This window comes from Malaya genurostris, chromosome 1 (assembly GCF_030247185.1).
Source record: "Malaya genurostris strain Urasoe2022 chromosome 1, Malgen_1.1, whole genome shotgun sequence".
NCBI lineage: Eukaryota > Metazoa > Arthropoda > Insecta > Diptera > Culicidae > Malaya > Malaya genurostris.
Window position 1 is genome coordinate 54,803,562 of NC_080570.1, and position 25,510 is coordinate 54,829,071.

At 38.2% G+C, this 25,510-nt stretch overlaps 1 protein-coding gene across 3 annotated transcripts in view; it reads right to left on the bottom strand.

Moving 5' to 3' along the window:
* LOC131439850 (thyrotropin receptor) overlaps positions 1-25,510 on the bottom strand; it is a 107,883-nt gene that overhangs the window by 14,810 nt on the left and 67,563 nt on the right. For all 3 annotated transcript variants that reach the window (XM_058611010.1, XM_058611009.1, XM_058611011.1), the window contains exons 3-9: positions 11,632-11,784; positions 9,956-10,030; positions 9,516-9,581; positions 760-828; positions 603-677; positions 355-472; positions 71-253 (exon numbers count right to left, since the gene is read on the bottom strand). In XM_058611010.1, coding sequence (XP_058466993.1) covers positions 71-253; positions 355-472; positions 603-677; positions 760-828; positions 9,516-9,581; positions 9,956-10,030; positions 11,632-11,784 — 739 coding nt within the window. The remainder of the gene's footprint in view (positions 1-70; positions 254-354; positions 473-602; positions 678-759; positions 829-9,515; positions 9,582-9,955; positions 10,031-11,631; positions 11,785-25,510) is intronic.

Here is a 25,510-nt window from a genome sequence, read left to right on the forward strand (position 1 = left end):
GATTGCCGTCGTTTCAATCCAATTGGTTCGAATCACGAACAAGCAAATAGCAAACATTGGCCCCACTTACACTGTCCACCGTTTCCAGGTTCGCCAGGCGCACATTGGGGGTAGCGTACCCCTTGGCGATGCAATTTTTCTGGTCCTGATGAAATCGCCGCAGGTCCTGCTGGTGTCCGCTCGGGTCGTGCCGGGCCGGGAACTTGAATGCACAGCAGTGGAACGAATGTGTCAGATAAGCGGTCTGTAAATTCTGCGGGCAGAAAGAGAAAAGGGAAGGAAAGTGCAAACAGTAATCGGATCAACGTCGTAAAGTTTTAATTGACGCGGGGATGGAACAGGTTGCTCTCTTACCTTGAAGTTGTACACCGACGGTATCGTCTTCAGTGAGTGTGTGTTCTGTATGCGCAATATTTCCAAATCATTCAGCCCATCCGAGGGCATATCTTCGATTGCGGTGCTGGACAGGTCACTGACGGGAAAGGCAAACAACAATAAGTAATATGCTTAGATATACGCTACCCTTAATCGGCTACTCTCGAAGCATAGTGTTGTAGGTTTGAATGATGATTAGGAAAAGTTTTTCAATAAGTAATACCTACAGCTCTCTTATATTCTGGATTCCAACGAAAGCCCGTTGATGGATGTGTTTCAGCTTGAAGTTGAGCTTCAGACTGCTGCTTGTCAGTGGTATGATTAACAAGATAGAAAATATGTATTATGTATGAACAGTGTGTTTCGAAAGTCTCTAATACTTACAGTTTGGCTAACTCCGAGCCGGTAAATGCATCACCATGTATTTGGGAGAGTGCGTTGTTATCTAAAATTCTGATGATGGAAATTAGGATACCAGAAAGTTTCACTACATTGCCAAGCGAGATACAAACTATTGACATGTTGATTATGAAAGTTGAATTTCGTCGAGGTCATTCGACTTGTCTTGACCCAGGATAATGTTCCTAATTCTAATTTTGGATGTAGCGGGTCGCATGAATAAAACGCTGCAAGCCTAATTTTCGATAATAGTGTAAAGGAGGTAACAACCCAAATTACTTTCAAATTAAGAAAACATTTTCGTCTCAAGCTTTACAGTTCGTCATGCTTCTGAATATTTACCAATCAATTCGTCTCAAAACATGATGACCATTTCACATAATTACACCACTAATCAATGTTGGATGTCTTCATAATTAGTAAAGTTCACTTTTCACTTGATTAATCAACGATTAAAAACTTCCAAAATTACTCGCTAAGCAATAAAAATCTTTAAAAATATGAAATGAAAATTTGCACGTAATTGGCACATTGTCGCAAAACTGAAATGTAGAGGCGCTGCTTGCTTAGAGATGATACTTTCAGCAAGAGCTGTCAAATCGGTAAGAAAATTTTTAAATACTCCACCTTTTCAATGATTTCTTATAAAAACGGGCAAATTCGATTGAAAAATCATAGTAGAAATTGAAGAAAAAGTTTTGTACTCTGATGTGGTAATGTTGATATTAATTCATTAAGCGAAATCTAGCGTTTATTCAGAATGGAGCATTAAACTTGGTTTGATACCATTTTTCAAATGCCTAGAAATAACAAATAAAGTATCCAAAATAAATAGTACTCGATCGTCATACATTCTAGTACTCGAGAAATCAACATTACACTGATTTCTGATTAAAAAAATATTGATCCGAAAAAAACCTTACCTTACCCAATTTCACACATTTCTGAAGATTTTCCATGTTTAATCGTAGTTTATACTAAAAGAAGTAGTAGTAATCACTTTGAAATCGATTTTCTTCTACTCCGAGTGTACTTTTATTGCTGATATCTATTTGTACTATTGAATAAACGATAAAAATGATGCAAATCACTACTGCTGATATGAAAATTTCCGAAAGAATCCTCCTTTTCTTTGTTCCATTTTTCATTGGCAGGTATCGCTACCGGTAAATCAACTTTGTGACAATGTGCCAATTCACTGGACTGCGTCTTGTTTTCATCTCATCTTGTATCGCAAGGTTGCCAAGTTTCCTCATAATGCTTTTCCTAGTTTATATTACCATCATCATATTGGTATTAGTTTAGTTATATTAATGATATTTATAAATCAATAAAACTGTTTCGGCTTCGAATATTACTAGAAAGTGCGTGTTAACGGGTGGCAACTAAAATTTTGGAATTTTTTCGAGGCCTGTATGCTTAGCAACAATCGAGCTCATAGAAAAATAAGAGTGTGTATGTGTTAGCTCTCCTTTTTCTCCTCTTTCTGCTAGTATTTTCTGTTTTGTTCATGCTTGCTCAGTTTTACTCAAAATGCCGTCGAAACAAGAAGTATTTCGCGAGCGCGTTGTACAGTTCTACGAACTGCACAGAAATCTCGGCAAATAGTATACGGTACAACATTTTAAAAACGAAAATGTTGCGGCTTCGACTCTTTATCATATCCTAAAAACCCCAACAACTGCTCCCAAACAAGGTAGTGGACGACCAGCCAAAATTATGGACGCAAAAGGACTTCGTTCTCTTTCTCGTGCCTTCAACAACAAGGATTCACTGAGCCAACGGGATGCCGCAAAAAAATTCAATTGTTCTAACCAGTACATCTGCCAAACGTTGAAAAGAGTCGGAATAAAGTGCCGCAAGAAGACACGAGCCCCATAATATACTGACGCACAGATTTCAACGCTGAAGTCCCAATGCCGCTGGTTGATTAAAAATTATTCCGGAAAAAGTTTTTTTTTTGGACGACGAAAGTTATTTTCCTCTTTCGAAGACGCAGATTCCCGGAAACGATCGATACTATTCAACGGATAGTTCTACTGTACATCCGAACATAAAATATTAGTTTAAACATAAGTTTGAACCGAAAGTGATGCTTTACATTGTCATTTCCGAGAAAGGTATTTCTAAGCCATGGTTCAAGCCCTCTGGTTTGGCAATCAATCAAGATGTGTACCAGAACGAATGTTTGTAGAATGTTTTGATCCCGTTTTTTTTTCAAAAACATCATGCTGATGGACAATACGTGTTTTAGCCGGATAAAGCGTCATCGCATTGCGCCAAAAAACACTATCGTTCCTGAATACCCATTCGATCTCATTTGTACCCAAAAATCACAACCCGACAAATCTGCCTCAGTGTCACCCAATCGAAGATTTCTTCGAGGTTTTGAGCTCCTTGGTGTACAAAAATAACTGGAGAGCCACAAATTGAAAACAGTTGATTGAAAGAATCAAGAGATGTATTCGCAAAGTTGACATGAAGGCCGTAGAACGTTCCTGTTCCGACATCAAACGGCAGCTTCGTCAAACATCCGATTACGGACTATATCTTGTCTCACAGTATTAGATCCTTTTTAGAAGAAATCAGACATTTTTATCCTGAGAGTGTAATAGTGCAATATTTTGTTTTGATTGTTATCGCAATTACTAATTAAAGGGATGAATATTCAAAGAACCAACGATAGGATGCATAAAAATCCATTGAGATGAAATTAGGAACAGAGTAGTGAACATTTCAGGAGTGCTTTTTTCATTCAGACACATTTTTAAAGTCTGAAACATGTAATTTTTCACGTCTGCTTACAAATATCTCTTTGACACATACTGAAATAATTCTTGTAAAAATTAGTTATTTTACGAATTACGTTCTTATGATTTGTTTCATATGTGGATTTGTGTCACCTATAAATTTCATTTTTTTTGCTGTGTAGTAGTTTTTGTTCAGTACAAAGTTCATTATTCAAAGAGGAGAGTTGGCATCACTGGGAGTGCGATACGGTGTCCTGGTGCTGCTTTCAAAAAAGTATAATAACAGACTAACAGACAGGACACTCAAATTAGATTCTTCAATCATTTTAACGGTCATTTCGAATATTCCTTTATTTGGGACAGTACTCACATGTGTCATGATGGCGCCACGTTACCCTATCAAAAACATCCTGTCTGTTATCTATACTGTGTTTATTTTTTTCATTTACCAACAGAGTTGCCATTCATGCAGAATTACCTGTAATGTATTGATTTGTATACGTCCATGCAAATTTCATGCAGGATACAGATTTAATACATATTGCCAAAACTATATACAGAATTATGCCTACTTCTCATCTTCCAACGCAATACAAAATCGAACCCGTTTTGTTACAATATTCACTTGCTTCTGGTCTGCCGCCACTTAATTTCGGGTGAAAACTACCAACACAATAAAAAATAGTATAGATGAACAACGTTGAGTCAAATAAATGGTTACCTCCCAACAGTCACGTACCCAGAGGGGGGGCCCGAGGGGCCCGAGCCCCTCCCGAAATCAAAAACAGATATATAATTTTTTTGAGGTCTAAGACATGGTTGCAGATATAACAAGACACTAAACGTAAAGAAATGTAATACAATAACAGTTCCAGTGGAAAAGTTTAAAGTGTCTGTTAAAAACACCCGTAAAAGGCACACCGAGAATTAGGTATATAAGCAATCTTCAGTAACATTATTTTTAATCTTTGGGCCCCTCCCGAACCGAAATCCTGGGTACGGGCCTGCCTCCCAACATCGCGAAAAAGTTAAATATATTATCAACGTAATCCAATAATTTATTGTGACGATTCATTTCCAAAAATTTTGATGAAATCAGGCATCCCTGCAAGCATCTGATCGGTGTTGACAAACGAGGGGAAACCAACTATTAAAATAACTTTTACGTAACACAAGGGGTGTACCGATAGTAAATAGTTCGCGCAGTACAATATAGGTGGAACTAGTGCATCACGAAAAATTATTTTTATAAGAATTTACTCATACTGTCATGTCTGTTAGTCTGTGGTATAATTTCAATGTGTTGTTTGATACGTATAGTTCAACATTTGGTCGAAATAGATGTTTTGAGTGATAGTGCAGGTGTGGCAAGTGTGTGTTTAGTAGTGAGAGTGCTATTTATAGAATAATATTGATCCGCGAAACTAAAAATGCTCAAGCGGCGGAAACTGAGAATTTACCGGACTAACATTCCTTCCTTTCTCTCGGTAGCACAGCCTTTGGTCGTAGCAAGCGTCGTTATTGATCGTTTAACGAAAAGTTAGGAGTGAGTGGGTATGTACAGTGAAAATGAAAATGATTTGGTTTTCCCAAGCTTCATTTTCTTGGTTCATTGTAAATTTGCACTCATTCGGTCAATAACGAAGTGCAACTACGGGCGATCTACCTTAGCTCAGCTCAGTACAAATTTGTATCAAGCAACTTATAGTAAAGTAATTGGTCGTAACAGTTATTTTGAATGACAGTTCGGCTATGGCAAGAATGTGTTCATTAGTGAAAAGTGTTATTTATTGAATATTGCTAATTCGCGAAACTAAAAAATGTTTAAGCAACGGAATCTGCAATATTATTGTCGTTGTTATCAAATTTATGTTATCAGATTTATATGGAATGTGTGTAAATTTACAAGTCAATCATTCAAGCTGAAAATCTAAAATGGGGCTTTCTCAGTCAAATGGATATAGGCAAACGATTTGTTTATAAAATTGCCCGACGTTTCGGCCGTTTTTGATGGCCTTTTTCAAGGGAAATTTGGTCTAATCGTTATTGTCAGTCTCGTTGATTTCCAACGGTGGGATGTCTGTTGTCTATTTACGGTAACATATATAAAATAAACTAAGTTCTTTGAAATACTTTTCATCGGATAGCACTATTGCCACAGAGTTTGGTGTATGCAGTGAATCCCAAACTCTGTGGCAATCAACCGGCTGCTCGGCCATCCATGGAAGTTGACCATCAATGTTAACTTCCCTCTCTGAGCAGCCTAGATAGCCGTGTAGTGTCGGTAGCGGTTTCCCAACTGCTAAGAATAACGCTACGGTCCACCTGTACCGGTGGTATAAGTCCACCAAACAGGTAAGCCGTGTGGCATCCGGCGGAATTATTTTTTACCAAGAATTGATCCACTGGTTTCCTATTCCATGTCGTAAAAGGCCACAAAAATAGGAACTCCTAAGTCAAGGTGTATTTCCGTGCCGATGGCTGAATGGCTGCAGGAGGTTAAACATTGCAGTCGTGAACGGAATATCTTGGGTTTTTCCCTTACTGGATACACGCAATGCTTAGCAATCAACTTCTTTGATCATCGCTTCGGCAGGCCAGAGATTAGAAAGCTGAGTGTCTGTGGGTGTCCTCAAGGTGGTGTACTATCCCCACTTTTATGGAACCTAGTCGCTGATAGTTTGTTAAGGAAACTTAATAACCATGGATTTCCGACTTATGGTTTTGCCGACGATTATCATATATTGATGACCGGTATAAGCATTAACACTCTCTTTGATTTAATGCAGCAAGCCCTGCGATCTGTTGAACAATGGTGTTGTCAGGTTTGGATTATCTGTAAATCCGGGCAAAACATCAATGGTGCTTTTCACTCATCGTAGGATAATTACAGGAGCTCGTCCGTTGCAGTTCTTTGGTTCAGGGGTCACTGTGGTCGATCAAGTTAAATACGTCGGGGTTATTCTTGACTCAAAACTGAATTGGTCTGCTCACATTGATTTCAGGATTAAAAGAGCTTGCATGGCTTTCGGCCAATGCAGACGAGCTTTTGGAAAATCATGGGGACTCAAACCCAGATATATTCATTGGATCTACACAACTATCGTTAGACCAATTTTAGCATATGGATGTCTTGTATGGTGGCAGAAAGGAGAAGTCGCGACAGTTCAGTCAAAGCTAAATCATCTCCAAAGGATGGTCCTAATGGCGATGACAGGAGCATTCACGACAACTCCTACTGCTGCTCTAGAGGCGCTACTGTGCATTAAACCACTACATGTGTTCCTAAAACAAGAAGCATCATCTTGTGCATACCGTCTTAGGGTTACAGGGCTTTGGAACAGTAACCCATTAGAATATGCTACCAGTCACACTCGCTTGTGGTCTCAAATGGTTCCGTGGGATGAGTATTTACTCGCTCCTAGTGACCTAACTCTCACATGCAGTTTTCCTTTTAAAACATTCAATGTGAGCTATCCTCTTCGTTAGGAATGATTGTCTGGTTGTCTGGAACGACAACTTGATGAACACATAGTTTGTTTTACGGACGGTTCTCTGTTGAATGGTCGTGCTGGTGCTGGTATCTACTGTCGTGAAATAGGCTGGAGCAGTCTCATTCACTTGGTAGATACTGTACTGTGTTCCAAGCAGAAATCTACGCAATTCTGTGTGGAGTACAATCGGCACTTCAGCAGAGGATCTGTGGTAAACGTATTTATTTTTGTTCCGACAGTCAGGCAGCCTTAAAAGCACTCAGTTCGAATGACTCACGGTCGAATCTAGTGATCGCATGTCGAACTCAAATTGAAGACCTTAGCATTTCGAATGCTGTTTACTTCTTATGGGTACCCGGCCATTCTGGTATTACTGGAAATGAATGGGCTGATGAGTTGGCTAGAGCTGGTGCAACGAATGATTTCGTTGGTCCTGAACCAGCTTTACCACTTTCAACTAGTTGGATAAAGCACAAGATACGTTCTTGGGCTGCATCCAAACATGCCAGCTACTGGCGCAGCTTGCAAACTTGCGCTCAGACAAAAGCATTTCTACCAGATTTAAATCTGAAAATGTCAAAGTGTCTACTGCATTTCTCCAAGTATCATTGAAGTATTCTGGTCAGAGCTCTGACTGGACATTGCAAACTCAATTATCACATGGCTACTATTCAACGTGCTGAGTATTATTCGTGTGATTTGTGTGAATGCGATTATGGTACTTCATATCATCTGATATGTAACTGTCCCGCATTGACGCAGCTACGTATCCGGGTTTTTGGTTCTCCATACATGGTTGAGTCTGTGTATGCGGAGCTAAAATTGAAGGATATTCTCTCGTTTCTCACCCAATGTGGTAGGGAGCTATAGTCAGAAGGGTTCATCGTTCTTCCTGGAGTGAATGAATCCCTTCTGTATTCACCTTAAATAGGGTTTGGCAGATTGTTTGGCATCCTCTGGGGGGTACCGAATTTACTTCTTCTCGTACATACTGCGAGTCGTTCTGCATTCTTCCGGGAGTGCAGAATGGTGTCGCTTTTGTAAGATCTCTAAATCCTCTCGGGGGTTGGAGGTTTTATTAACAGCAGACTGTTCGGGACCTCGTAGAGGTTCAGAATTTCCTTCTGCTTCCACTAAATGTGATCCTCAGCAGATTGTTCAGCATCCCTTAGGGGTGCAGAACTTACTTCTGCTTTTATGTGTTTTTGTGTCGTCAATTTTTCCCATCCTCCTAGTCCAACCCTTACCATTTCCTTTCAATCCTTCCCTCTTATATATCGGGAAAATGATGCTTAAAACATATTGATGGCAAGGCACAAATCTCCAAATATCAAGGGGAACGTGCCATTTGAGCCAATTTGTTCTGATTCCTGATTCCTGAAGTTCTTTGAAAAACTTTTCATCGGATAGCACTATTGCCACAGAGTTTGGTGTATGCAGTGAATCCCAAACTCTGTGGCAATAGTGCTATCCGATGAAAAGTTTTTCAAAGAACTTAGTTTATTTTATATATGTTACCGTAAATAGACAACAGACATCCCACCGTTGGAAATCAACGAGACTGACAATAACGATTAGATCAAATTTCCCTTGAAAAAGGCCATCAAAAACGGCCGAAACGTCGGGCAATTTTATAAACAAATCGTTTGCCTATATCCATTTGACTGAGAAAGCCGCATTTTTCCGATAAAACTCCAAAACAGTCGATATATACAAATCTAAAATGGGTCTGCAGCAAACCCATGCCATTTTATTTTAGATGTTCAATAATAGTGTGTCATCTCGAATTGTTTACAGCAATACGAATCGGAGAAGCAGGATGCTGGCGATATCGTTACTTAGAGATATTTCACATTTTTCTTATTTACAATCTTGTTATAAATTACTTCGTTGGTGTTGTTGTTCGATTGACGGTGATCGAGTGATATCCTTACAGAATTACGGCTGTCTATTGAAAAACAGAACGCAATGAATTAAATTTATGAATTGATAACGAATCTCCCGACAGTCGGCTGTCCGGAGTTTAACGAGTTTCGGAAGAAATTTCGTATTTTAGTAGGAAGCACATATTATTACAAAACGCGATAAAACTGCAACGTATTCTCGGTAGCGGCTACCCAGAGAACCAAACACATAATATTTTCGACAACCGGAACTCAAACTTGCTACGTTATACTTATACAGCCCAAAGTGTTTATTTTTCAAACGAATTTTCTTTTTATTAAAAACAACGGTTGCTGAGACTTGAGTTTGGAAATGATGACGGTGACTTGAAAGTCGGAAGCACTAAGAAGTACTATTCTCAGTGAAAAATGCTCTTGGTGCAATGGAAATCCAGTATTTCATTTGTATTAAAAGAGCTTAAATAATCTTGTAATTTCATGCATGTATCTAAATAATTAACTGCAATCTTTCGTTCATATTTCTGTCACCAACTGAAAATAGGTTGTACCTCTCAAGGGCAGACCCGGACCATTCCGATACTATCAATACTTACAATTCATCAGTCTTGATTCGTATGGCTCTCTCGTGAATTTCCTGGATGTGATTTCCGTCTAGATCACTAGAAAAAAAAGCAACAATCTAGGATTATTCGCGTTGGCAACCGGTAATAATGCAAATTCACTGAACTGAAGATCAAGTTGGGTAAAAAAAACAATATCGATGCATTCGATGCTCCTGAAACCAAATGGGTACGATGTATGTCGATGAGTTCGTGAAGGATGATGAGAATTATGATGATGATGATGCTGATGATGATACAATAGGATTCTATCGGTGCAAGCGTGAACCGCTTTCAACAAAATGCAGCGATGGGATTACGATTTGATGCACTCGTTGCACATGCAAGCCTATTTTTGCGGGCGTGAACCAATCCACAGCGAAAGCACCACAACGTCCGGAAAACATTCATGAATACACCTTACGTTTACTCACACCATGTGGAGAATAATGCGATCAGAAAGCATTCGCATATCCGGTACTGCCAGCAGTCCACAGTTGATGATGCGTCTGAAAATATGGAAGATTAGTTATAACGATGTGTAGAAGTAGTTTCAACGATGGTTGAAAATTGCAACTAGGTGTAGCAAATTACACGATTTAACAGTGAAGTTTGTCGGAGCTTTGGTTCTAGTGCCACGTAAGCTTGTAATACCATGACGTTGATTTGCATCTGGACCAGCACCAGAACGAGAATCGATGAGGATTTTAATTAGTATAGTACACATAGTATTTATTCGAAAGTGCAGTCAATAGAAAATTTTCTCCATCTCCGTGCACAATTTAAATGGCACGGAATAACACACGGAATTTTACGAGTAGTACTAATTTTAGTAGTACTAATCTTCCAAGAGATTGTCAGTTGGGTTTTCCGATATTCGTCATTGTTTCTGAGAAAATCAGAAATAGATAGAATAGACACAAAATCATAAATTCTTCTCAGTGAGGCAGACGGTTTGTTTTTAAATTTGTCCTACGTTTCGGCAGTTTTTGATGGCCTTTCTCAAGGAAATATTATTAGTAGTCATTCACTTCATTTTTATCGCGACAACATATATGTTTTTATGCACTAATCGCATCTAAATTAAATTATCTAGACATTGTCAGGATAGATTTTTGAAACATGCCTTTGAAGGCGAGATATTCAATAAACAAGTTGGAAGTTGCCGTTTTCAGCTATGAAATTCTTCCTTCAGAAAAAAAGACTTTCCCGACCGGCAAAGTCAATGAATCATTCTGAAATTTTCACAGAATAATCTAAACTAATTTTCTAAGAGATTGTCAGTTGGTTTATTTTTTATATTCGTCACCGTTTCTGAGAAAATCAGATTTGAAGCGTGAAAATAGTCCTCTAAAACGCTCTAAAACACACTAGCCTCAGCCCTTAAAACCAATTCTCGAGCTCGGTAAAGTAAAATGCCGAGACGATTCGACAACACACAATTTTGCTGATTGTTCTGTAATCAATATTATCATTTCCGAAATTCGTTTAAAATATTTACTGATTAACATAACTTTTTGCTGAACTCTTCAGTGAATAACGATTATACCGGAATCAACAAACACGTTTACCGAAATTTGAAAATATGTGTTAGATTTGGCCGAAATTTACATTTTCGCAAGGAAGCAGTTATTTTCTGACGCAATATTTTGCAGAAGTTTTACTCCGAGCACTCAAAGAAAATGGAGTATAGTTTCAAAGTAGTCCAGAAGGAAGATGAGAATCTATTTTCTTTTCAGTTAGTACTATAAATACAAATCGAAATTTATAGAAATAGCCTTCCATAGTCTGCTTTTACTGTCAAAAAATTATTACGAGATTTACTGTCAAGAAGTTTGTACGGGATGCCGAATTACGAGACGCCATGACTGGCAATAATATCATACGAATTTGATGAAGGTGATTGCACTCTGGTCTGGAGGAATATCGAGATACGATCATTTCTAAATAGGAATTTGAACCGAAGTCGAAACATTCACCGATGTTTTTTGTGTTCATTTGTTGTCTATGTTCGTTTGCCCTGCTTTGAAAAATAGCTAACATAGTCATTTGTCGTACAAAAATGGCTATGATCTAATACCGGCTCGGTTAGCCTACCTCTAGTACTTACAATGTTTTCAGTTTGCTGGATATGCCTTCGAACACATTTGCTTCCAGGAACTGAAGTTTGGGTGCGTGAGCTATATACAACGTTCGCAGATTTCGCAGTTTGGAAAAAGCCCGCGGTTCAACGAGATGGAATTCCCTCAGGTACATGAGAAATCTGAAAAGAAATGCACGCAGAGAAATGGAACATGTTTATAAATAACGAAGCAGTTAGTAGATTGCTAAATTTGATTTATGTTCATTTTCAACTAGAATATGATTGTTCTAACTAATTTTTCTTTTTTACATCTAATATGCTCTTGATTTGAATCAAAATTTGGTCTGGTCAAACGAAAAATGTGTTCATATCGACTGATTTTATTGACCATTATTGACTCAATTCTGCTATATATTTATATCTAGAAACAATTTGGTCCAATTTATCTATGATCTTATCTTTGTATTGATACAACAAAGTTTATTGTTTAATTGCATCGTATAAGATTTATTTCTTAAGAAACTGAGCAATTTTATCTCCGCAGATAAAATTTGTACAAGGTTTATAAGTTAAATTTTATCTGCTTATTTCATTTCCCACAAATTTTCAACAATTCAAACGTATGTATTGAAAATTAAAAATATTTTTGAAAATTGCATAACATTACAAAGCACATTTTTTGTACAAAAAATATTTGATTCAGGATCTCTATCTTGACCAGACTGATGGTGCACCGAGTCGTTGGACTTGATTTTGGTATGTGAATAACAGCGATGACATTGCACTAGAGTAATACACCAATGTAAGTTAGTTAGCGGACACTATTTCATGCATATACTGAGGGTGTAGCCGGCGAACACGGCACGAAAAAGAAATTGCACAGGCTGCTCGGCCATCCATGGAAGTTGACCATCAATGTCAACTTCCCTCTCTGAGCAGCCTAGATAGCCGTGTAGTGTCGGTAGCGGTTTCCCAACTGGCTAAGAATAACGCTACGGTCCACCTGTACCGGTGGTATAAGTCCACCAAACAGGTAAGCCGTGTAGCATCCGGCGGAATTATTTTTTACCAAGAATTGATCCACTGGTTTCCTGTTCCATGTCGTAAAAGGCCACAAAAATAGGAACTCCTAAGTCAAGGTGTATTTCCGTGCCGATGGCTGAGTGGCTGCAGGAGGTTAAACAATGCAGTCGTGAACGGAATATCTTGGGATTTTCCCTTACTGTGTTAAGCGAAGCTCTGGCACAGTGGACGACTTCTTTCTTCGCAACTCGTGGGATTTAAATGATTAAAACATTTAAAAAAATCCTTACATGGTTCGCTATAGGCGATTATAAGCCAATATATTTGGTTTCTTGTAGTTGTTGTACGATAAGTGCTGGAGGTGGAATGTTCGTTACTCTAATTGATAATGGTTAGAGTGGCACAAATCAATCTTCAGCATAAACGTACAGCAACTATGAATCTATCCAGACTTCTGCAAGAAGGTAAAGCTTCTATAGCTTTGGTTCAAGAACCATATTTCCAAAAGGGAAACTTCTACGTTGGAAAATTGTTAAACCCAGTCTTTGTTGCCTTCAACAAGAGCGGTATGACTAATCCACGTGAAATGCCTCGAGCATGCATACTTGCAAATAGTGCTCTCGATGTTTCTCTCATATCGGAGCTCACAACTCGGGATATTTGTGCTGTCACAGTTGGTATGACTATTGATGGCATGGACAGGAAATATGTCAATTGTTCGGAATATTTACCGCATAACCAATCTTCGCCATAGTCAATACAGGAAATCATTCAACTTTTGCGAGATCTGGAAGAGAGGAGATTTTGGACGTAACTCTCTGCTCTGATAGAATTGCGCATGAGTTGGTGAATTGGTTCGTCTCCGATGAGCTCGAACCTTCGTTGTCTGATCATAAGTACATCTTTTTTGATCATTCAAACGTTAAATTTGATATTGTCATATATCGTAATCCCAAATCTACAAACTGGGACCTCTATGAAGAGTGCTTGGCGACTAGATTCTGTGGGCCTAAATGATATGGAAAATGTTGTCGACGAGACAAACTCATTCATAGTTGCAGCATATGAAGAGGCTTGTCCAGTTCGCATTGTGCGAGCTACTAGAGGAACTCCTTGGTGGAATGCTGTACTTGCTAGACTAAGGAAACTTGAGCTTGGAACCACCGACGCAGAGATGTATCGGAGGCATTCGTATCGGCTCGAAGGGCTCACAAAAATGCTCTGAGCGAAGTGGTTGGAAAGGTCTTTGCACAAATGTCTCTAGTCTCAACGATGCTAACTGATTAAATAAGTTACTTTCGAAGTCTAAGGACTTTAATGTCAGTTTCTTAAGAACTTCAGATGGTGAGCACTTGTCTGATGAAGGTGATGTACTTCAATATCTTTTTAACACTCACTTTCCAGGATGTATGGATCCATCACCGACAGCTCTTCCCGAGACTTTTTCAGGTAGTTACGATTCTTGGGCCCTTGCTCGAAGCGTTGTGACGATTGAATCGGTCAAATGGGCAGTTGAGAGTTTTGCTCCGTACAAGTCTCCTGGAAAGGATGGAGTTTTCCCAGTGTTACTGCAGAAAGGGTATGAACATTTCAAACATGTTTTGAAGAAAATACTTACTTTTAGTCTTGCGACTGGATATATTCCAAGAGCCTGGCAGGAAATAATTGTCAAATTTATTCCCAAAGGCGGTCGCGACACTTATGAGGAAGCGAAGAGTTTCAGGCCTATCTGTCTTAGCTCATTTCTTCTTAAAACAGTGGAACGCATAGTAGATCACTATATCAGGAATGTTAGTTTGGGCGTGCATCCGCTACATGGAATGCAACATGCTTCCCAGCGTGGAAAGTCCACTACAACCTTGTTACATGATGTTGTGTACAACATTGAAAAAGCTTTCTCACAAAAGCAATCTTGCTTGGGAGTTTTCCTAGATATTGAAGGTGCCTTTGATAACGTGTCTTTCAATTCAATTCTGGAAGCAGCCCGTGGTCATGGCATACCTTCAAGTATCACAAATTGGATACACGCAATGCTTAGCAATCGACTTCTTTGTTCATCGTTTCGGCAAGCAGAGATTAGAAAGCTGAGTGTCCGTGGGTGTCCTCAAGGTGGTGTACTATCCCCACTTTTATGGAACCTAGTCGCTGATGGTTTGTTGAGGAAACTTAATAACCTTGGATTTCCGACTTATGGTTTTGCCGACGATTAGCATATATTGATGACCGGTATAAGCATTAACACTCTCTTTGATTTAATGCAGCAAGCCCTGCGATCTGTTGAACAATGGTGTTGTCAGGTTGGATTATCTGTAAATCCGGGCAAAACATCAATGGTGCTTTTCACTCATCGTAGGATAATCGCAGGAGCTCGTCCGTTACAGTTCTTCGGTTCAGAGGTTACTGTGGTCGATCAAGTTAAATACGTCGGGGTTATTCTTGACTCAAAACTGAATTGGTCTGCTCACATTGACTTCAGGATTAAAAGAGCTTGCATGGCTTTCGGCCAATGCAGACGAGCTTTTGGAAAATCATGGGGACTCAAACCCAGATATATTCATTGGATCTACACAACTATTGTTAGACCAATTTTAGCATATGGATGTCTTGTATGGTGGCAGAAAGGAGAAGTCGCGACAGTTCAGTCAAAGCTAAATCATCTCCAAAGGATGGTCCTAATGGCGATGACAGGAGCATTCACGACAACTCCTACTGCTGCTCTAGAGGCGCTACTGTGCATTAAACCACTACATGTGTTCCTAAAACAAGAAGCATTATCTTGTGCATACCGTCTTAGGGTTACAGGGCTTTGGAACAGTAACCCATTAGAATATGCTACCAGTCACACTCGCTTGTGGTCTCAAATGGTTCCGTGGGATGAGTATTTACTCGCTCCTAGTGACCTAACTCTCACATGCAGTTTTCCTTTTAAAACATTCAATGTGAGCTATCCTCTTCGTTAGGAATGATTGTCTGGTTGTCTGGAACGACAACTTGATGAACACATAGTTTGTTTTACGGACGGTTCTCTGTTGAATGGTCGTGCTGGTGCTGGTATCTACTGTCGTGAAATAGGCTGGAGCAGTCTCATTCACTTGGTAGATACTGTACTGTGTTCCAAGCAGAAATCTACGCGATTCTGTGTGGAGTACAATCGGCACTTCAGCAGAGGATCTGTGGTAAACTAATTTATTTTTGTTCCGACAGTCAGGCAGCCTTAAAAGCACTCAGTTCGAATGACTCACGGTCTAATCTAGTGATCGCATGTCGAACTCAAATCGAGGACCTCAGCATTTCAAATGCTGTTTACTTCTTATGGGTACCCGGCCATTCTGGTATTACTGGAAATGAATGGGCTGATGAGTTGGCTAGAGCTGGTGCAACGAATGATTTCGTTGGTCCTGAACCAGCTTTACCACTTTCAACTAGTTGGATAAAGCACAAGATTCGTTCTTGGGCTGCATCCAAACATGCCAGCTACTGGCGCAGCTTGCAAACTTGCGCTCAGACAAAAGCATTTCTACCAGATTTAAATCTGAAAATGTCAAAGTGTCTACTGCATTTCTCCAAGCATCATTGCAGTATTCTGGTCAGAGCTCTGACTGGACATTGCAAACTTAATTATCACATGGCTACTATTCAACGTGCTGAGTATTATTCGTGTGATTTGTGTGAATGCGACTACGGTACTTCATATCATCTGATATGTAACTGCCCCGCATTGACGCAGCTTCGTATCCGGGTTTTTGGTTCTCCATACATGGTTGAGTCTGTGTATGCGGAGCTAAAATTGAAGGATATTCTCTCGTTTCTCACCCAATGTGGTAAAGAGCTATAGTCAGAAGGGTTCATCGTTCTTCATGGAGTGAATGAATCCTTTCTGTATTCACCTTAAATAGGGTTTAGCAGATTGTTTGGCATCCTTTAGGGGGTACCGAATTTACTTCTGCTCGTACATACTGCGAATCGTTCTGCATTCTTCCGGGAGTGCAGAATGGTGTCGCTTTTGTAAGATCTCTAAATCCTCTCGGGGGTTGGAGGTTTTATTAATAGCAGACTGTTCGGGACCTCTTAGAGGTTCAGTTCAGAATTTACTTCTGCTTCCACCAGATGTGATCCCCAGCAGATTGTTCGGCATTCCTTAGGGGTGCAGAATTTACTTCTGCTTTTATGTGTTTTTGTGTCGTCATTTTTTCCCATCCTCCTAGTCCAACCCTTACCATTTCCTTTCAATCCTTCCCTCTTATATATCGGGAAAATGATGCTAAAAACAAATTGATGGCAAGGCACAAATCTCCAAATATCAAGGGGAACGTGCCATTTGAGCCAATTTGTTCTGATAAAAAAAAAAGCTCTAAGATGCCAAGGGTAAGAAATTGCACTTGTCTTCATTGTCGAATAGACAGATTTTAAGTATGCATTTGAATCGCTCTCGCGTGCTATCGCTAAATACACCCAAGCGTGCACTAGGAAGCGATCACTGATTTTTATTATTTTATAGGGAGTAAAGCTGTCTATAAAGGCTTTAATGCAGTAGGCAAAAACAAAACTCAACGATAAATTGTATTTTTTTCTGATTATGCGAGCCCCACACTTCTCTTATGTGAACCGTACACCAGAGTGCACACCCGCGTGTATATTTCGGTGAAAACTTCTGCGTCCACTCTCAGAGAATTTGTGAGAACTTTGATTCGATTCGTTGGTAGAGGTGAAAGAATATAAACACGCGATCTCATGATGCGTGCACACTGTATACAACAGTGGTAAAAAGAGAAGAGCTCTCGTTGAGGTTCTCAGTGCATGAAGAGAAATTACAGTTGCTTTTTGTCACACAGAGAAGATGGACACCTATGGTGAATAATTCGATCGTCTCGCGACAAAAGGGCTAAATGTGGTAAAATTATTTGAGAACAAACATAAATGTAAATATAAGTAGTATAGAAAATTAATGCAACTAGAAGTGAGATGATCAGTGCTGTAAAACTTCATTCAATTGAATTGAGATCGAATGTATGCACACACTGACGAGCACTCGACTTCAGTAAACTTCACATTCTACCACAAACCCTTCGCAGTCGCACCGATTGGGCATCATCCCGTCATGATAACTGAAATATCAATTACAAAATAAACATAAATTAATTGTTCCCTATTTCAGTTTTCATTTTTGATATTTCGAAACACATCTCAATACATTTCAAACAGTCGAAATTATCAATGTAAGATGGTTGTAACGACTGGAAGATGAGTTTATATAAGTATTGATGGCTTTCTCAGTCCCAAATCACTAGGCAAACGATTTAATTCTTAAATTGCCCGACGTTTCGGCCGTTTTTCATGGCCCTTTTCAAGGGAAACTGTAAAGTTGTGTTTTTATTATTGTCAAAAAGAACTTTATTGTACCTTCTTTTTGACAAAAATAAAAACACTACTTTACAGTTTCCCTTGAAAAAGACCATCAAAAACGGCCGAAACGTCGGGCAATTTAAGAACTAAATCGTTTGCCTAGTGATTTGGGACTGAGAAAGCCGTCAATACTTAAATAAATTATCAATTTTAGCTAGCTGGTGATAATTGAAAACTCAAATGAGTATCGCCACCCTCTATTTATCGTTATGGTCGGAGAGAGTTTTGTGTTATGCCTATTCATTCTCACTTGCTCACTCCCCACAGTAAAGACAAGGAAGACAATGAAACAGGTAGGCTACTTGGCACTATAAACTGAGCAAGCAAAACTTCAGGTGACTAGGTACGGTTATTCAATTGACGATGAATTCTTGGAGCTCCGCCAACAAAATAAAAATGAATGAGAATGAATATACTGACAGTCAACAGCCATAAATTTCATTTTCATCAAAAAATATTTGATTGAAATGAAGTTTTACCACACTATCATCTCCACCTTTTTTATCAACGCACATGCTTTCTGCATCAATCGGTTTTCCCTTAAAAATTGTGGCTAGAAAGACTGGTCATCGATTGTTTTATTAAAATAACTGGGACTAAATATTTACTAAAATAATTAGGACAATTTCAAACAAATTAAATATTTTTTTTAATTTTTGAGTGATATAAAAATTACCTTTTCTCAGTGGTTGTACCTGAAGACGGTTACAATCCTTCAAGTCATAAAAATGTGTGGGTCATAATTTTAAATTCGAAGAGGATGCAGAATTTTCAATATAAGGATTAACACGTCACAGTCGAACAATTATGTTGCCAAAAAGGAACCATGCAAAAAAAATAAATCGAGCCAAAACACTCTACTGTAGAGTACTGTATTCAATCATTCAATCACTCAGAAATGATCGTATTGAAAATTGAATCTAATTTTGATTCCAAGCTTCGTTTCATCGTGCTTCGTCAGAAAAAAACCCAACTATTAAGATATGGCAAAAAATCGATGTTTTCATGAATAGTTGACAGATTCTTATAAACTCCTTTGATTGGTATTATGATAAGGACCAGCCTGTTCTGAGATTCACACCCCTTTATTTTGCATACACATGGAGACACATGAGAAAACCTCAGTTCGTTTTCCAAAGTTAAGACGAATTCTATACATATTTTTTTTATATTCATAAAAAAGGTTAAACGGTAAAACTACATTTTAGTGCTTCCGTTCAACAATACTTCATATCTCGATAACAATCCATTTTAAAGAGTCCATGTGTTCGGCATGTTTTGTTGTAATAATATGGTATTCTCCGAAGAAATGAATTCTCTATGACGCAATAAAGGCAAATTATAATTTTGACCTCACATCCAGATGGATTACTAAAAATTTTGATTATATCAAGAGAAGGAGACACGTCTTCTAAAGGCATTTAGACTCCAAAATCTCTGAAGTGCAAACAAAAACGCGTTTTGGTGTAATTTGGACCACTGTTTACTGGAGTAGAGGGAAAAGTCGTTTACACAAAAATATCGCTAGATTCGTTAAAAGTTTACAGATTTTAATAATCTATGGCTTGTTGGATAGCTATTATCGTGTAGAATTTAATTCCTAAAACATATTTGATTTACGAGATCAGTTGTGACAAATATTGTCAAAACACTGCAATTTACATAAAGATTTGTATAACTCGGAAAGTAATCATCAGATCTAAAAACAAAAACAATAGCATAAATAATTTGCATTTGCAACCAGTTTGGTCAAAATCGTATCAGCCATGTCTGAGAAACACGCTCCCTGAATTTTGCACACACAGATATTAGCTCAGTTCGTTGAGCTGAATCGATTGATATATGACACACGGCCCTCTGATCCTTGGAAAAGTTGCTATACTTATTTTTTTTATATTTATGAGTAAGATAAAACTAACAAAAATGTATAATTTTATAGAACAAAATAATTAGTAGGAATAACTGAATTGAAGTTCGTTTGTTTCAACTAAAACGTTTTATTACCATTCGACTCAGTGCGTCGAGTACGCAAAATGTCTGTGTGTTTAGGTATGTACGTAACCTTTCTTTGCATTAACTTTGCTCGGCGATGGCTGATCCGATTTTTACAAACTGAGATTCAAATGAAATGTTTCATGGTCCCAAACAAATTTCCTGAATTTTGTTTGGATCTGACTTCCGGTACCGGAGCTATGGGTTAAAATGTGCAAATACGCGTACTAACTTGTCTCACAGATGACGTGACCGATTTTCAACAAACTTTGATTCAAATGAATGGTCTTAAATATTTTTACCATCATTTAGAGAACCAAGCAAAACACGTAAAACAAATTTTTTAATCGGCCTCAAAACTATTTCAATCGGTAGTCATTATCAGTAGACGGCCAAGCAAACCGAATACGGCTATCCTGGTTTCCGGTTTCTGGTCCGGAAGTAGTGATCACATTTTCCAAATGGATTTCACTCATTTTTCTCAGTGGTGGTATGAGCGATTTTCACAAACTTGAATTCTAATGGAAGATCGTGTATCCCTACCCAGAATTTCATCCGGATCCGACTTCCGATTCTGGAATTATAGGATAAAGTGTGTTTAAAATTCAATAACATAACTTGAAGGGGCGAAACAAAAAACATAAACAATTTTCTAAATCGGCTGTAAAACTATTCCAGATCGTTCATTTTAAACTAATTTTTCAAATTGAATTTACTGTGGAATTGTTTGTCAAGAAATTGATAGGAACGCAAAAGTAAAATATTTGTTATTTTTATTAAAATATTGTTTAAAACTAACTAATTTACTGAGGAAAATTATGTATCATGTTTTGTAGTTTCAAGCAACAATATTCGCTATATCGAACCAGATTTTCTGTTGTCACTATTTCAATAAAAACACTCGAATTTGGCTATTTTTTCATTTTTTTCTCTGTGTGTAGAAGAGAAGCTGTTTAGAAAGCAGCAGTCGGATAACTTTGGACAAACAACTTCTTAACTAAACTCCATTCAATTTGGTCAGAGCAAATTCTATCAGTTTGACCGAGCGTTAAACGACTAACTTTCTAGTGTGAAAACTTTGTCGTTTAACTTTGATTTGATCAGGAAATTCCCAACAGCGATATTACTGTATGAAATTTATATGAGGCATTCAAAGTTGCGTTCCGAGTTGGCATGGGAAATTTCCCATTTTCGTTTCTCCAAAGAAGGCACTGACTGAGTGAGAATAAGAACCAGTAGGATGACGGTACCAACAGCAGTCATCTCATTAGTGGTGGCATTATTTTACAATTAACAGGTCGCGATCGTCACCGCAAACTTTGTATGGAAAACGCGAAATATAGTGACGCGAAAATTCAATGCGAATGTATCAATTTCCTTAGAGTCTATGCAATGTTTTGAATTGTTATGAATAGATGCGAATGGTGGAACTGAGAAGATTAATTTCGTTTGTGCTTGATGTCAAACCTTACCCAGTTTCGACACCCTAACTGCTGTCAACCCCCTAGTTTTAACGTTATTAAACTGAAAATCGTGTCAGTTTCAAACACCTGATTCTTATATCGGATTTTCCCACACCCTCGTTGCTAAGTGCAAATCCGTTTCACAGTTTCGTGAAAACCAATATCACTGAAGCTTGAGTGATTAAATATCTAGCCACACTGTTTATTTTACTGTGGCGCTCCCAGTGATCGAATCTGAAATGTTTTGAAACAGAATCTAGTGGCCGAAAGGCGTACACGGAAATTTTACAATCAGTTTCTTACCAAATACGAAGAATGTATTCTCATGGATGACGAAACCAAGTCCCTGCTAGGCCGCCATGTTTTCGTGACCATCATCTTTTCCGCAAAGACGAAAACAACGAAGAAGTATATAAGTTCGTTGTTGCTAAATATCTGTGATATTTAGCTGTGAAAGTTTTTTTTTATGTTTGATTATAAATGTGATATCTTTATGAAACGTGCGCTGCCAAATTGTAATACTGACTTTCACAATCAATGAAGTGTTGTATTTCACTTCATTTTGTTTACTTTGCTCTCACTGACTTGCTAGCTTTGATGGCCCCGAAGGACTGAGATGTTGGTTACGATAGCACTAGCTGGAGCGCCTTATTGTTGCCACCAGGCTGGACGAAACGTTCGTAAAGTTGGATTATAGGCGGGTTCTCGGACAGAATTTCTATAAAGTTATTACTCGAGGTGATGTCTCTTCCAAGCTCAAATTTATTATTACCTTTAAAATCCTATGATCTAGCAAGGTGTCTGCGGACTATGATTTTCCAAAGTGTACAAGAATTAGTGCCTGGAAAAGCATCCTCTCTGGGACATTTAAGCTCACAATAGACATGTAAAGAATTGTCCTGATTTGGCACTACAGCAGAGAAGTGGTATCTAGGCAACGAGGTGGATTTTTCTTCGAAAATGACAGCAACCCAACTGCCAATTGATTCGACTATTGTCAAACACCATTTGAAAATGAGCGCAAAGATGGTTTGTGGTGCGACCGAGATTAAGAGACGGTGAAACAAAATGGCCGCAATCAGGTGCAAAATCTAAAATCTCAAGGTTTAGTAAAACTCTTACAGAAAGATACGAACTAAACCAGCACAAGAGTAGCGCAGAAAAGTCGACGTGAGACAAAATGTAATGAAGTATTTTATCGTCAATTTTTTCAAATACTTTTTTATTAATTACACTATATCAGTGCCTCGACTGTTTTGCGCTGAAATTTATTCGTTGAAACGATTTTGTAAAGTTTGCACTGTTATTTGTTCATTTTCTGTTGGTATTGATTTGCACGATTCCTGCTCGAGAAAGAAAACGAGTACAAAACAGTTTTAATGCGTAGTACAGGATGATAAAACCTAAGTCAGGACAAATTTTGAACAGCTTCCTGAACAGGAAGATTATGCTGCGACTGGAAGAGGAAAGGAGACAGAGATTTCAAACACACTAGGGCATATTCAGTAGTGTTCTAGTTCTAGATGCATAATTTATGTCAGTTACAAAATTTAAATCTGGATTTTATAAAAAGAAAAACTGGCAGCCCCAGCACTGTTTTACTCGTATTTCAAATATACAAAAAATAGAATGACATCGTAGACCAGTTTTAAATTTGACAGAAGAACTGGTCGAATAAATAAAACTAGAACGGCTTACTGGGGATACGTTTGTTCCAGTTTCTGTTCTATTATAGATCTTCCATATAGAACTTCTAGCTGCTGAATTTGCTCTTAGAGCAGCTGCAAGATTCATATGGGTGGTCTATAACATAACTGAAACTGAAACAAACGTATACTCAGCAAGCCGTTTTAGTTTTATTTATTCGAACAGTTCTACCGCAAATTTAAAACTGGTATACGCTGCCGTTCTATTTTTTCTATATTTGAAACACAGATAAAACGCTGCTGGGGCTGCCAGTTTATTTTGTTATAAATTCTAGATTTAAATTTTAAAACTGACATAAATTATGCATCTAGAACTAGAACACTCCTGAACATGCCCTTAGGCTGTAGATGTTCGTAAATATATATCGTATGCAGCAGGGCATCTGTTCCTGTGGCTTGAAGAGCAATATTTACATAGCAAACGGTCCAATAGAAAATTTTGGGTGTTAGGATTTGATTTAAAAAATAACACAAAAAGTTTAAGAAAATTGATGAAATCTTTATTGGAATCGATGGAACGATCAATATAACTTCATGTTTGAAGATGATTCCATGCAAATGTTGGCCGCAGCTCCGCTTTAGATGCCCAAGGTCCAAATTTTGGCAAACTCTCTCCAACATATCGGCCGGTATATTACGAATAATGTCACCGGCCCATAATCCACACCAAACAGTGACTTATCTGAAATACATTGGTAGCTCTGGCAAATGCTTCTGGCTGGTCTTCACTCCAGATGCGGTAATTTTGCTTGTTCCATTCAACCCGAAATAAGCTTCGTCGTTGAGCACAATGTTTCGATAAAAAAAGTGGATCTTCCTTCAACTTTGCCAGCGTCCTTCATGATTAAATTATAGACCAAACGACGTTTCATGATTAAGTTATGGACCAAACTAAACAAGTTTGACAATGACACAAGGCACCAGAGACGTCAGGTAAAAATTTCAAATATCTTCAGACAGGGTTGCAGATGTCTGCGTATCCGAAAAAAATCTGCAGTTAGCAAGTATGTCTTGCTGGCTGCAATTTATATATAAAGTATGATACGTTAAACTTACTTGGCGACAATTTCAAAAGTCTGTAAATTTTGACGAAAGTCTGCGAAAAACTCCATTTTCTAAAGTCTGCACAACAAAAAATATCCGCAGCCAAGGATGGCTTTTATCGTATCAAATAACGCGCACTAGCAACTCTTCACAAGATTGAATCAGTGCCATCAAGGAGAGACGGATATCATCGCAGCAACAAAAACCCGGCATGGCTACATATATAGAACAGACACCAGTGCGAGAGCGAATTTCTCTCGATGACATTTCTGAGAATCAAAAGTTAGCACGCTGCTGTGGGAATTCTCTCTGAAGCAACAAACGGTCGCTTATTCTCGTTTCACGATCCGATTCTGTATCATTTTATTATTGCCGCTTATTCTATGTGCATATAACCTTTGTTGTGTCTATGAAAATGCCTGTGAACGCTCCACACAAGGGTTTTGAAATATTGCAACCTAGTATGAGAATCACCAAGTTGAATCATTGATTCGATTTTCTGCGATAATTGTCAAATTCTCTCTTGGGAAATTCCACACAGCAACGATCATTATTAGACTGTAAATTTTTTTAGGGGGTGAAATACTCAGAGTATGAAGTGGAGCGAAGAAATATAGAAAAATTTTCTCACGGTTCATGCATTGAGATACACGATTTCTTGCAGCATCTTCTACCGGATTGAAAATGTTGTATACATTATAGATAGCAATATAGCAGCTTCTGTAAAATTTTCGACAATCACCAACACTGTCTACAGCACTATGTAGGAAATCTGCAGATCTGGCATCTCTGCAAGGCACAAACCACACGTGATCTGTCAAAAACAGTGGTACCAGAAATTTATCTTGAATTTTTCGATATCCAATAGTTATAATTTGACAGATGACTATGAAAAATTCTCGAATACCAAAAACAGATAATTAGTGTGCTGTTGCATCTTCTAGAGTAGTGGTTCCCCAAACTGTTTTGGTCGAATTTCCATTTTGGATATATAACATAACACAAAAGGTCAAGAAACTAGTTTTTTTTCGCAATACTTCAAAGTTGAACTAAAATATTAATTCAAGATCTTATCCAGCAAACATTGGGTATGAAAAATGGAAGGATTGATAAGCGTTCAAGTGCGATATTATGTTACAGTTTGGTAACCAAAACTACATTGAATTTTTGTTTGACAGTACTTTTTCATAGGAATCGATTTAACATTTTTTGATACAATGTTTTACATATAGATAAAAATATTTTGTGAATTCACATCTATTTTCATGCCTATAT